General features: G+C 42.2%; 1 protein-coding gene across 1 annotated transcript in view; it reads left to right on the top strand.

The window, feature by feature from the left end:
• Positions 1-13616, top strand: part of MTMR10 (myotubularin related protein 10) — a 32486-nt gene extending 18870 nt beyond the window's left edge. The window contains exons 6-16 of the mRNA XM_026052568.1: positions 2675-2765; positions 5031-5196; positions 5651-5738; positions 5903-5991; positions 6682-6812; positions 6937-7006; positions 7200-7270; positions 7550-7719; positions 8691-8861; positions 9794-9976; positions 10480-13616. Of these exons, the coding sequence (XP_025908353.1) occupies positions 2675-2765; positions 5031-5196; positions 5651-5738; positions 5903-5991; positions 6682-6812; positions 6937-7006; positions 7200-7270; positions 7550-7719; positions 8691-8861; positions 9794-9976; positions 10480-11079 (1830 nt within the window). The 3' untranslated portion in view covers positions 11080-13616. The remainder of the gene's footprint in view (positions 1-2674; positions 2766-5030; positions 5197-5650; positions 5739-5902; positions 5992-6681; positions 6813-6936; positions 7007-7199; positions 7271-7549; positions 7720-8690; positions 8862-9793; positions 9977-10479) is intronic.
• Positions 13617-13896: the final 280 nt, after the last annotated feature.

Below are 13896 nucleotides of genomic sequence, written 5' to 3'. Positions count from 1 at the left end.
TTACTTTCATGAAAGAAATAATTAGGAAGATGAAGGTCAATATGCGGTTGTAAACAAATTTCCATTTTGTTTGATTGTGATTGATGGATCAAATTAATCTGTTAAAAGATGCCAGGTGTTAGGGAATAGMTGCTTTCTTGTTAGGCTTCTTTGTTTTGATTTGTACAATAACAAGTTGTCATAAAATGTTTATGGCTTCTGGTTACCTCATTATAGTTATTCTCAGTCTTTCTAAATCAGCTTATAAATATTAATTTAAAAATCTATGCTGGATCATTTTTCAGTGATTTTTTTTTTCTTTTTCTAAAAACTGAACAGCAAGTGTGAGGGAGAGAAGTCAAGACACCTGCTTCTGTACATGATAGGAACACTTTGCTGGGGACTGTTTGTGATGGATTATTTTCAGTTCTGTTAAGTTAATCTACAACCRTGAACTGGTTTTATAAATAATGGATGTCCCCATCAAAAGCCAGAGCAAATAAAAGTGTGATGGAGATTCTGTTATGTCTCACATAGGTTGTATTCAAGCTAGTRAAAGTCCACAATTTTCTCTGAGCAGAGATCAGCAGAAAATGAGCTCCCAGGTTATTTCCTGGCACAGTGCTGCCAGTAGCATTGGTTCTCATTTTGCACATCATGGAAATCTTCCTTTTATGTCCACAACAATAGAAAAAAAATCCTTTATTAACAGAAAGCAATTTCTTGGACGCACAGAGTATTTTTTTTTAAATCACGTCCAAGTTTTCTGAGGAGATCTGTACAATTTTGTGCAAATGTTGCTGAATATAAAAAAAAAAAAAAACATGGAGAGTTGAAGGGAAAGGAGAGAAATGAAAGGCAATATTTTAAGGGGTAATAATGACCTTAGGCTATGCCTTAGTCCCTAATGAGGTGTTAAAGTTTTGCATGTGGAATTCCTGTGTCCGAACATGTAGAGTTTTTTCCAGCATAACCTCATTTTTATTAAATATGTCCTTTAGAAATAAGCAGGTGCAGTTTAGTAAAATGGAGGAGCCAATGCTACAGGAAGAAGGCAGAGCTTAGCCTCTAAATCAAAGTTGGAGAGCGGCAGTTCAAATCCCCCTTAGAAAACTTTTTCCCTCAAATTTGTTTTTCCTAGTATTGGCTTATTTTTGTCAAACCTTTTCAATTGTTAATGAATATCCCCACTGGAAGAGACTGACGATAGCAAAAGGCACCTGATTGTAGGCTGTGTTTTCCATTCTTGATGATGCGAATGGTTCTCCTAACGTTAAAACAACTCATAGCAGTAGGAAAAGCAGCTATTTCTTTGATCCCAGCCCTGAGACTTGCAAAACATGAGAAGGCTTCACCWGGCTTCTCCCTTGTGCACAGGTAAATTGCTGCCCTCGTGAGGACATCCCTTGGTCATCCCTTGGTCGGGCTCCTGCCGAGTGGTCCTGCCCAGGGCAGGACGTGGGCCCGAGCCCGGCGGCTGCGTCGGCCGGTTCCGGAGCTGYGGAGCCCGCGGCAGCGGCGCTCGGAGCTGCGGCCACGATGCAGCGAAACCAGCGCCCAGCTGCGGGGGAGCCTGGTGGGCCTCTGGGCGCMCGGGATCTCCTAGGCTGCAGGAAGGGGTGCTGCCTGGCACGTTTAATCGTAGCTCCTCACATCTCCCACTGTGAATTACTTTACATTTGCAAATAGCTTGGGGAAAAAGCTGTTCTCTATTGCCAAGCAATTTGCTTTTTTCTTGTATGTCTTGATGCCTTTCATGATTTTGGAATATGACCCCAGAAGATGCAGGAGTTGCATAGGTCCTGCAAGTCTTCAAAGAGCAACCTTGTATTTTCTCCTCCAAGAACAGACATTTGTGAGGGTTACATTTGGGATGCTATAGATTAGTAAGGTTATATGGGGCAAATCAGTGAAAACTGTAATGAAAATAGATAAAATGCTTTGGATAAATATGATATTTTGCCGAAGAGTCAATAGGACTTCTGCAAAGGGAGGCCACCATTCACAGTCCCTTGGACCAACTGACAACTTTGTAGGAGAAATATTCAGCAAAAGCTCTTGAATACAAAGACAGATCAGAACATCACCGAGCAGCAAACTGCTAAAAAATATCCTGGTAAAATTTCACTACAGGCCAGCTCTGTTTCTGCCCTCATGCCCAGGCATCTGCTGCTGGCTGCTGATGACGCAGCGCTGGACTGGGCTCAAAGAGCCCTGTTTGTGTTCTGCTGCTGCACTAATAAGTACTCGTTGTTTCCCTTGCTACCAAAAGATGAACCAGAAATGAGATTTCGCAGCGCTCGTCATCAGTRTGTTGGCTCCTTCCTTGTCCTGCCCTGCTGCCCGTGTCTGTCTGCGGCTGCTCCTGCGGCCTCGCAGTTCTTGGGCGCAGCAGCTTGTGCAGAGGGTCGTGCTTGGGGATGACTGCGGCGCTCTGCCCTTGCTCACTAAGACTTCACTCTTACTTGGTAGTCGGTCCTCGTAGAAGAGGAAGAGCTCACCTACTATGACTACAGTAATGTCCTCTCATCAAATATTAGTATGTTTARGTATGATAAATTCATTTCTTTCAAATCAAGTAAGGAAATAAACCATCAAAAGAGTGATTCAACTTTTGCTCTGCATATTTCATGCTGTCATAACCAGTAGCAATTGTTTTTATATATAGCAATAATAATAAATGTCTCTTTCCTAGGTGTGCCTTGCAATAGCTCATTATTCTCAGCCAACTGATCTGCAGCTGCTCTTTGCATTTGAATATGTCGGGGAAATATATCATAATCCAGGTAAGTATGAAAATGTATTTTTTCTGTTTTGTAATATGTCAGTGGAACTTCTAGCCAGAACAATGGCAAAAAGCATTTGAGGCTTTCCCCAGGGGTAATTAAATTGGTTTGTCCTGCACCAACTTCTTAGTCTTGGATGCAAGTCAATTGCTGTGATGGACATTAACTATCAAAATCAAAACTCTTAACTGTCCTATCTGAAGCAAAACAAAACAGCCAATGTCAGCATGAATACTCTTATTTCTCAATTCACGCTTCAATCCTCCTATTGTGTGTCTTTATTGGTACTCTAGGTACCCAGCTAATCTCCCATCAGGCAGGTTTGTTCACCTGCCYTTCTGGTGGGAATAAGTTTCTCTTCTGGTGGTATTGCAGGAGGATTTGTGCAGCTGGGGACTCCAAACCTTCTTTCCTAGAGGCTTACTAGGCAGTTCTTCCCACTCAAAACCTCCACCACCCCTGCTGAGTTGGAGCACACCCTCTCTGCTCAAGGCCAATCTCCAACTGAACCCTGTCAGTTAGGTAAGCCTAAAACAGATGCCTTTGGAACGTGATTTCTAGTGTCATGCTGTGAGGTCACTGCTTAGCCACCCGGGCCATGCACAGCTGAAGCAGCAGGGCTGGTGTAAGAGGCCTCCCAGAGGAGAAATGCCCAGAGGTGCTCGAGCACCTGCCCAGCCACKGGCGTTAGAAGCCAGTGATCTGCCTGGCACAAAACCTGAATGGACCTTGAGTGCAGGGCTTCATCTGGGCCCCAAATGGATCTTGTGTGCAGGTGCCTACRTGACTGCACTGATTATGCAGAGAAAGGGGTACGAGATTACGTTGCACACATAATTACACATAGAGTTTCCCATTTGGTGAAACTTGGGCAGTTATTAAGGTCCGTATATTTTCTCTTCAGCTTTTGCAAGTATTAAGGAGGAAGACAATTTTCGGACTAGGAAATGTTAAAGCAGAGAGTAAGCAAAATGTCACAGAGTTGCCCTTACTCTATCCTTAAAGTAGCGTAGCGTTTGTTGTATGGAAAAGAAAATTAGTAGAAGAGTTGCATAAGGTGGGTAAAATGCTTGTTTGCAGCAGCAGACCAGGAATTGCAAAACTTGGTTGTACTGCTGTGCTGCTGCTGTTGGAGGAAGGAGTTTGAAAACCTTTATTATTAACTGAAAAGTTTCTKCACAGTAAAGCGGATTCTGGTGCTTGTGGAATAGACACAAGGCTCTTAAGGCTTTGCTCTTAAAATTCCAGCACTGTGTTTTACAGCTSTCTTTCCTTGCTAGCCCTGAGAGAGTAAAAGTTGAAGTGTTGTCCTTGTGCTTCCTGGGCACCGTAAAAGCCTGCCTTGCTCTTGTACAGCATTTTCCCCAAGGATAGAGTTAATAATTGTATTTCCTGCCATTAAGTGGTAGAAATTTAGCAATATATTCATTACAGTATTTCTTTGTCTACTATGAACAACTGCTACTTTCTGATTTTAATATAGTTTTCTTCTGAAAAAGCATAAATAGCAGTCCAAATACCGATGGAAGAATGAATGTGATAGATATAGAAAGTACAGATTAAATCGCTGAGGGGACAGGAGAGCCGTAACCAGGTTGCTCTGCTTCCTTTGAGGGCACTTTTAACTTTACAGGCAACTGCTAAAGCTCGGAGCTTGCATGGGGCTCAGTTTATTTAGCTTTCAACTAAAAATTTATTCCCAAGTATCAAAAATCATATAATCTCCTTTGGTACAGGGATTGTCTCCTGGGAACCTAAGGAATGATCAGCAAAGCAATCTTCTGTGTTGTGGCAGGACATCTTCTTGATCTCCGAGCACAGAACAGAAGGGCATTTTTTGTCGTGCATTAGGCCTTCTCTAACAGCTTTGATTTATTTTATTAGCTATCAATGCATCAGCTTTTTCTGCCCTTTTACATTTTTTATGTAATCACTTCTAATTCATAATTTCTAAGAAAAAGCTGTTGAAATTAAATATCATTTATTTGCTCTTTGTTCCTGATTGCTTGTTTTCTACCAAGCAACACAATGTATCAGCCTTACATTGCTTCTCTGAAATAGCAGGGAAAATCCRTTTGCATTTTTGTATGTTGCCAGGCTGCCATTAAATCACTGATCTGCTTTAATATAAAAATAGATAATGCCAATCCTGATGCAAGTTTCCCGTTTTTATAACTAGGGAGATGAAAAGATTGATTTTCTTTTTTCCTTTTTTTTTTCCCCTCTGTTTTTTTAAATATGCATTGATGAATTTTCTTTTCCTAGCAAAGAAGGTGAACGGGATCGACCCAGGAGGCRGTGGTGGCAGCAGCAGTGCTCAGCAGACACCTTTGTTTGAAACTTACTCTGACTGGGATAGAGAAATCAAGAGGACGGGTGCATCGGAGTGGAGAGTTTGTTCCGTCAATGAAGGTTACATGATCTCTACTTGGTAAGCTTTTCCTGCAGTGCAAGYAAACATGAGGTAAAAAAAACGAGGTGTTTGTACTGTCTTTCCTGTCTCCCTGCATGTGCCTGTCTCCTCTGTCAAAATCTCCATCCCGACTCCTGCTGCACTTCAGCTCTTACACAGGCCGCTGTACGGAGAAGCCCTCAGTTGGAAAATCCGGCATGTGTTGTCATTGTAAGAAATGGAGTATTCTGGGAAYGTTTATAATCTGTCATCTGCTGTTCATGTCTCCATGCTTCCCTCTGACATAGGCTGTTTTCAGAACAAATACAACTGAGCTGCACCATTAATGACATAAAACGTGCTGCAGATGTATAGAACAGCACGTTAGGGACTGGTGCGTTAATAAAAGCGTTGGAAAACCAGCAGTACATCAAGAAAAGCTGTTATAGTCCTCGGGGTAAAAGTAACCTTTTGTATGTTATTTTTCCCCAAGCCTTCCAGAATACTTTGTGGTCCCATCTTCCTTAGCAGATCAAGACCTCAAGCTCTTCTCCTACTCTTTTATTGGGAGGCGAATGCCGGTAAGCGGACTCTGTTCTCTTCYTCTTCGTGGCCATCATACAATATTTATCTTGAAGATTCATGTGCAGATTAACACAGTTTTGAGCAGCACTTAAAACGACAACACCACTAAACTCTTTTTTTATTATTTTGTTTCTCTTGTTTGTTTTTCCCCCCACGTAAGTCATGGTCCTGGAATCACCCTAATGGGAGTGCACTTGTGCGAATGGCCAACATCAAAGACGTGTTGCAGCAAAGGAGGATTGATCAGAGGTAAAGAAGCACCTGAAGCAGTTCTCTAGCAGGGCACACAGTATGAAGCAAGTAGTGGTTGTGTGAAATGCACAGCATCATCTGTAACTGAGCTCATACTCATTTCTTACATGTTCCGGTGCGTTGTAGAAATACAGTTTTATAAATCTAGTGCCTCAGTGTTTCTGCGCAATGCTTTGTATTTGGAAGAGGCAGGTATTTAGAGCCTTGTCTCAGTAGTTTTAGTGTGATATTTCCATGGTCAATGTTGTGGGAGACTTTTTGAAGATCTCTTATTGCACCTGTTAGACTGGAGCTCTCAGTCTTATTTGAATCTCTGTCAGATTTACTAGCTTGTATATTTCAGATGTGTTCTGGTTATTTAGCATAGATAAATCTTTCTAAAAACTGTGGAAAATAAAAAATTGAAGTGTTGAGTTACTAAATCTATACCTTGTTTCAATGATCCAGCCTTTGCATTTTTCTTTTTTGTAATTAGCAAATATGAAAAATATTGGAGCCAGTAGCTTTGTAACAGGAACGATATATTTCCTAAATTCAAGCTAGGACATATTTTTTATTAACAAGCATGTTTTTGGTTGTTTGCACTTATGGACTTTGGAATATTTCTTTGAAGACTCTTTCTTCTCCCCTCTCCAATAATAAGCTAACAGATTCTATTTTTTTTTATTTTTATTTTTTTTTAATTAGGATTTGTAATGCAATAACTCGAAGCCATCCCCAGCGAAGTGATGTTTACAAGTCTGATTTGGACAAGTGTCTGCCCAGTATCCAGGAGATACAGGCTGCGCATATCAAACTCAAGCAGCTGTGTGTTAATGGTAGGGAGGACTGTAGTTCTTTCATAGTGGTTATTTCCTTGAAGCGCAGCATTTCTAACAGATCTCATTAACCAAAATAATTATCTGACATAGCTTTTCCATGTTACTACTTTCCTTGCTGCAGAGCCTTTTGAAGAAACAGAAGAGAAGTGGCTGTCCTCGCTGGAAAATACTCACTGGTTAGAGTATATCAGGTTGGTGCTGTTGCCAAAATGATGGGTAATGGGATGGATTAATCCTTCACCAGTATATAAAAAAAAGCAGTGAATAAATTTCAATTAAACAATTCTGTCTTCTAATAAATAAATAAGATAAATACATATTTTTTTCCATATAGTGAGGCAACCTTTCATATTAATTGTGGAATCACTTTCTTCTCTTGCCTAGATCATTTCTGAAGCATTCTGCAGAGCTTGTGTATATGATGGAATGTAAGCATGTCTCCGTGGTTCTGCAAGGTAATACAACTTGTAGTGTGCCATAACTCCTAGCATTAGTGTGATRAAGTAGTTAAAAGACATTYGATTTAAATAAATTGTCACCTTTATATATGAAACTTGTCATTTCCAAATATTTCAACCATCTCAAAGTCTAAAAAAGGAAGCATATTTTATTATGCTTTATTGTGCTTTAAAAGAATTGCAGAGAAAAACATTAAATCTAGTTGCTGCTTCTTTCCTCTTTGAGATATAATTCTGTGTATTTATACATATCTCATGTCCTTTTGCTGTTTACAGAGGAAGAGGGACGGGACCTGAGCTGTCTTGCTGCTTCTCTCATTCAAGTCATGCTGGATCCCTATTTTCGAACCATTGTTGGATTTCAAAGCTTAATACAGAAGGAATGGGTCATGGCAGGATATCAATTTTTAGATAGGTGTAACCACTTAAAGAGATCTGACAAAGAGGTAAAATGAATTGTATTTGCATGTGGCAATTAATATCACCCCAAAGACCTAGTCACACAGAAGTGTAAGCTGAAAGATATTTTCCATACTAGTAATTCATGAAACTACTGTCAGAGAAAATGGGGTTTTTTTCCAAGACAGAGATAAATTCTGTATCTTCTGGAGCCATGTGTGAATTAGTGAAACACCAGATGAAGTCAAATATTTCTGGATGTTGCTACACTGTAATACATGGAAGTGTCTTACATTGTAATAATAAATGCTAGCAGAGCCCAAATTCAAATTAAAAGGGATTTGGAAGTGTTTTGGGTAGGGGGTGCATGTATGTTTTGTTTTATCAAGGGCATCTTTTCACCCACCACTTGGGAATGCCAGCTCCCAATATATGGACCCCAATACCAATACACTGAGCTTTTCAAAGCAGGGCTCTGATAGAGGAGCACTGGAGCTTTATGATCCCAATGCACAACTGCCAAACAGTGTAGAAACTGCAGAGATGGAACCTTTAGTAAGAACATAATTGAGCTGAATCACAAGTCCTCCACTCATTTCAAACAATGGTGTAGAAGGGAACGGACTGTGAAATTAAGGCCAACCAGGAAGGAAGGGTCATTGAAGGAGTAACTGGGAATGATGGAGGACCAACAAGATGAGAGAGCTCATTTTAGCTACGTGATTAAGAAAAGAGCTCAGGAAAACGTGATTGGCTTCTCAAAGGGAAGCCTGTGGAGAGGTAATGCTGAGGAGTTACTTGACCTAGTCATTTGTGAAAGTCACTGAACAGAAGTACTGAGTGTTTGAGTTGCATGAAATCAAGGAAAGTAGAATACCCTGCATCAAGTTGTTTACACTCTTAGGTGGCATAACATAGGAATGTGTAAATACCCTAATGAGCACGCCAAGTGAAGATAAACAGGTTTGTCTGGGGAAAAGCTCGTTTAAATCTAAGAACTGTGTATTTCTCTTTCAAGTCTCCTTTGTTCTTAATGTTTCTGGACTGCGTGTGGCAGCTGCTAGAACAGTACCCAGCAGCCTTCGAGTTTTCCGAGATGTACCTGACTATCTTGTACGACAGTGCCCGGATCTCCTTGTTTGGCACTTTCCTCTTCAACTGTCCACATCAGCGTGTGAAGGAGAGCACGGTGAGTAGGAAGCTGCACTCGCTTTTCAAGTAAGTGACAGGAGCCCAACATCATCTAAGCTAAGTGACATTCTTTAGTATTTATCACCATGTCATACTATTTTCGGTGAAAACATTCAGCTTCCCAGATGAATGTGGACACAGTGTCCCTTTCAAATGATCTTTGAATAGACAATAACTAAATGCTCATGAGGAAAGTTRTTATTTTTTATTTTTTCCTAGAAAAGCATTGTTATATGTGATTAGAGATACGCCTCTAGAAAATGGCTGTATATTTTTTTGAATTAGTAGAGTGACAGGCAATAAATAGAATTTCARTTTTCAGGCAAATTTTGAAATCCCTTCATATAATGCAGTTATTTTCATGGTAGATTAAATGAATTCATTAAATACCTAGTGGCAGGTTAGTTGAAATGAATGCTTACAGAAGTAATGCACAATGAATGCTTATGTAAAGATATTTAGAAAACAAAGCACTCAGATGTCTTTGAACGCTGTAGTTTGCTGGAATTCTCTCTAGAAAATACATGATGGCTGCTACAAGTAAATTTTAATGCTTTGTTAAGCACCTTTTTTAGATGTTGGTAGTAACTGCTTACAAAGGGATAGAGTATTGATGGAATACACCATTAGTGCATTTTCAAAATAACACTTTGGTGCTTTTTAAGAGTTATCAAATCAAAATTTAAGTCACAAGTCATTTCTGCTAAGGCAGCGTTAGTCCTGTCGCTGCCTTGCACAAATGAAAAGCAGAGTATGGCTCTGTTCTCTAGCAGTAGAGAGAGTGTCCTGTTGTTCTGCTGCTTTTATCTGCAGCTGCCTCTGAATTATATTGCTGTGCTTTTTCATCCAGTAACTATGCAGTGGTTTGCATTCCAGATTTCTGAATAAATTTGTTTAATTTTTAATACACATAAATGTTACTTCTTGCAGGAATTTGCCATAAGCAAAAACATCCAGCTGGGTGATGAGAAAGGCCTCAGGTTTCCGTGTGTTTGGGACTGGTCTCTTCAGTTTGCCAGCCGGGACCGCCTGCTCTTTCACAACCCGCTGTACGTCGGCAAGAGCGCRCCGTGCGTGCACAACGGTGCCGTGAAGACCTTCAAGCGCTCCAAGGTAACAGCGCCGGCGGCTGCCTGCGCGTGCACCCTTTCTCTGCTGGGTTAGGCCCAAATGTTGGCAACTCTGCAGTGTTTTACACCCTCGTTGCACCAATAAGAGCTTTACTTCTCTTAGCTTAAATACCCACAATAGTGAAYGTCCATGGATGCAAAAGTCCCTGTTGCAGAAGACCAGGTGATTGCTGCATTCCAGGACATCCTCTGATGTATAATTACATTTCTTTGTAGAATAGTTATGACATTCCTTTTTTTTCTGTTGTTTGTCTGCTGTTTTTACAGGATACTGATTGACTCAATCATTGATTGTTTTAGAAGGTTAGGAAACGTGTGTATTTATTTTGCATGCCAGGGGCAATGCTGGTGTTGGCCCAGGGAGCTGTGCAGGGGTGACTCCTGGGCTCAGAGGTGTTTCAAGGTCACGTCATTTATCTGGGTGATGCAGCTCAGGGAAGTCAAACGAGCCTAAAACTGGAAAWTAACAGTATTTGTTTTCTACAGAAAAACTACAGCTCAACCTTGCGAGGTGCCCCCCCAGCACTGAAGAATGGAATCATCGGTGAGCAGGAGTTCCTTCCGAGAAGAAACTCCTTGATACTGAAACTGAAACCAGACTTTTTACAGCAAGCAGAGAGTCAGAGCAACAGCATGGAGCAGTACTTCAGGGACTGGTTTGCAAAGCCTGYTGATCTGCACGGCGTCATCCTACCCCACCTCTCTGGAACACAAATAAAACTGTGGAAACTCTGCTACTTCCGCTGGGTTCCCGAGGCCCAGATTGACCACGGCGGCTTCATCACTGCTTTCCATAAAGTCTCTTTGCTGGCCGACGAGGTGGACATGTTAAACAGGAATCTTCGACAGTGCAAAAGCAACTCCTCTTTGCAAGGTATCTGCTCAGAGCTGGATCAGAGCAGGATGTACTTCAGAGCTAACGGTTTGAATGACACTTCTGGGGCTCCAGACTTCCTCTCCTCCTCATTCCCCTTTTCTCCGGTAGGGAACCTATGCAGACGGAGCATTCTGGGAACTCCTTTGAGTAAATTTTTAAGTGGTGCCAAAATCTGGCTATCCACTGAGACACTTGCAAATGAAGACTAAGATGATGCGAGGCTTTAGAGGTTTGGGGAGAGAGAGCAGATCATTTGTCTTTTCTAAGTTAACACCGCTAAATGCGGCATTGGAAGCTGTAATAATTTTATATACGAATATTACGTAAATTTTGCACAAATATTTAAAAGCAAAGCGAATCATGCTTCAAATCGCACAATTTTGTCTTCAGTACTTCTCATCTACACGTGTTGTCTGGTTTCTGGTCCTTAAATCCTTTTATATATTCTCGGTTTGGCTCACTCTGTGACATGGAGCATTTCATTTGCTAGATGAAAGAAAAGCTGGTGCGGTCGTTAGTGAGGGTTGTGTTTGAAATAACTGTTTCCTCAGATTGCGAATGAAGTGAATCTTGTGTCAGGTTAGCAAATTGAAGTAGGTTTAGGTGTAGCAGACACAGATTGACAGAAGAAATCTGGGATCTGTTTTATCAGGTTTGTTTTCAGGAAGAGTACATAGTTGCATTCATACATACTAATTTTCTGTGATTTGATTACCACTCCGCTCTACAGACATGTTAATGCAGTGTGTGCATCTCTAGGGTTTTTGGTTYTCCCTCCTTCCTCTCCCCAAACGTATCCACTCGCGGTTGGTCACATTCATGCTCTTGGTCAGGAACTTGCCTTTAGGTCATAGGAATCAACTTCAGGACAATGCACTGTTAACCTTAAAACATTTACTGTAGATAATGGGGTTATAGTAGCCTTAGAAGTGCCTTTAATTGAGAAGAAACWGTAGCAAGAACACTCTAATGCAGCTAAAGAGAAACCCTCTAACTTGTAAAAATAGATGGTCACGGTAAGGCCGTGTCGCAGCCTCACCTCCCGCTCCGTTCCTGGAAATAGCAGGAGCTCAGCTCCAGGCAGACCAGCTGCTGCTTGGATGAGGCTCCTTGTTAAGTCTCCCTGGGCCTCGCTTTGGTGTTTACCACCCGAATGGCCCCGCGTGACCCCTGTGTCCCTGCACAGCTCCTGATTCCCCCGCGCTGRGGGAGGCCGAGGCCATGGGGCTGGCGGGGAGGCACCGTGACCCGGAGGCCCCCTCACCAGTTAGGGCACTTAAACCCCATGGACAACGATGAGGAGCCACTGCTGCTTGTTAGGGAAAATAATTCTGTATCATATGCAGAGTATATGAGAACTTAAAAAAAAAAAAAAAAAAAAAAAAAGGAGGAGGGACAAGATGTTTGTGTGCAAAAGAAAACTGGCCTTCAGCACGGCCTGTATGGCAATAGTATGTTTTGGGGATGCCTAAGACTGCAGAGTGTTTATTTGACAGGATATGCAGGGGGGAGGCCTCGCAGGGACAGGCCGGGTGGGAGGGAGGCTGTTCTGCCTGGGTGCGCAGGGCAGGGAGCAGGCGTTGAGCTGGAGCAGGGGCAATAAAGGCAGCTCCTCTTTAACGAAGCAACCCCAAAGCTGGTCTTAGGCAGCGAATCCAGGCGTGTGTTGGCGTGTGTGCAACAACGTGAGGTTACAGGTAGCCAGGCTGTTCTGGCCAGCTGTTGGTGAGGAGGAAAGGGGCGTCTCCCTCCGCTGCTGCTTCAGGGCTGCCGAGTGCCATCCCTGCCCCATGCCCCACGGCCCCTGCCCCATGCTGCTCACCCATGGGCTGGCAGCTGCCATCGAACTGGCTCAGTTCATTATTCAGATGTTTTAGTTTGCGTTTGGGGTGGGATTTAACTTGCTTACTACTTCCCCGGCCTGATACTTGACAGAAAAGACCTCAACCTGTGTGTGTATTGTGTTTTGGTACCAATCTTTTTTTCTTTTTCTTTTAAAAATACACTAAAAAAACTATACTGTCTTTTTCTTTCTTTTTTTTTTTTTCTTTCTTCCTTAAAGGAACATCTTCTTAGGTTTAAAGGTACCGAAAAGTGTGTAAATAAATTGTTCCACCCAGTTAGGCAGCTGGGGGAATAAAAGAATTAATACTTAGGCTCGTACCCTTTGGGGGGAAGGGGTACTATATTTAAACAGGACTAGCTTTTATAAGGAGTTTTCAGAAATTTTTACATTTCAGTTCTAAGATGTGTATAGATGCTGCAGATGGTGTTTGTATTTTATATATATTATATGGGAGGGGATCGAGAGGGAAGGGCAGAGAACTACTATGCCTTTAAAATAAACAAAACCTGTMAAAACACCTATTTGCCAAACAGAGATAAAACATGCCCAGTTTGGAAGTGGGAGCGAAGGCTGAGCAGCCGTGGGGACGGGGCACGATGGCAGCCGTGGACACGGGGTTGGGACACGGGTGACCCCCGGAAGGCGCCTCTGGCTCCACTCGAGAGGGGGATTAAGTCCTGCCCTGAGGCCAGCGCCGTCCTTCCCTGCAGCTCTGACTGCTCCATGTGCACACGTGTGTGCGCACATGTGTATCTGTGTGCAAATATATGTGCACGTGTGTATGCGTGTGTGTGTGTGCATTCATATGTACGTGCTTCCCTCTTTCCAAGCGAGGTGAACAACTTGCATTCTTGAATGTACTTTTGAAACACAAGTRCTAACACTGTATTTGTCTCTGCACAGTTGCCTTATCCCAAGTACTACTCCAGACATCTCCAGCAGCTTTCAAAAGTAATAGTTAAGGTGCAAGTCCCTCTCTGTCATGTTACTGCACAGTGTGCAGACATGCCTGCGCACACAAATGTGCATGTTCGCGTGCGCGCACACACACACACACACACACACACACACACACACACACACACGTTCTCTGACTCTCTTTCTCCCAAATCTTAATTTCTGTTAACGTTTCCAAACAAGATAGGGTTAATACCATTTTGTTGTTGCAAAAGTGTAAGAA

Source organism: Nothoprocta perdicaria, unplaced genomic scaffold (assembly GCF_003342845.1).
Source record: "Nothoprocta perdicaria isolate Ctin4 unplaced genomic scaffold, notPer1 scaffold_113, whole genome shotgun sequence".
Lineage (NCBI taxonomy): Eukaryota > Metazoa > Chordata > Aves > Tinamiformes > Tinamidae > Nothoprocta > Nothoprocta perdicaria.
The sequence above is the reverse complement of the archived record's forward strand: the minus strand, read 5'-3'. Positions and strand labels throughout refer to the sequence as shown.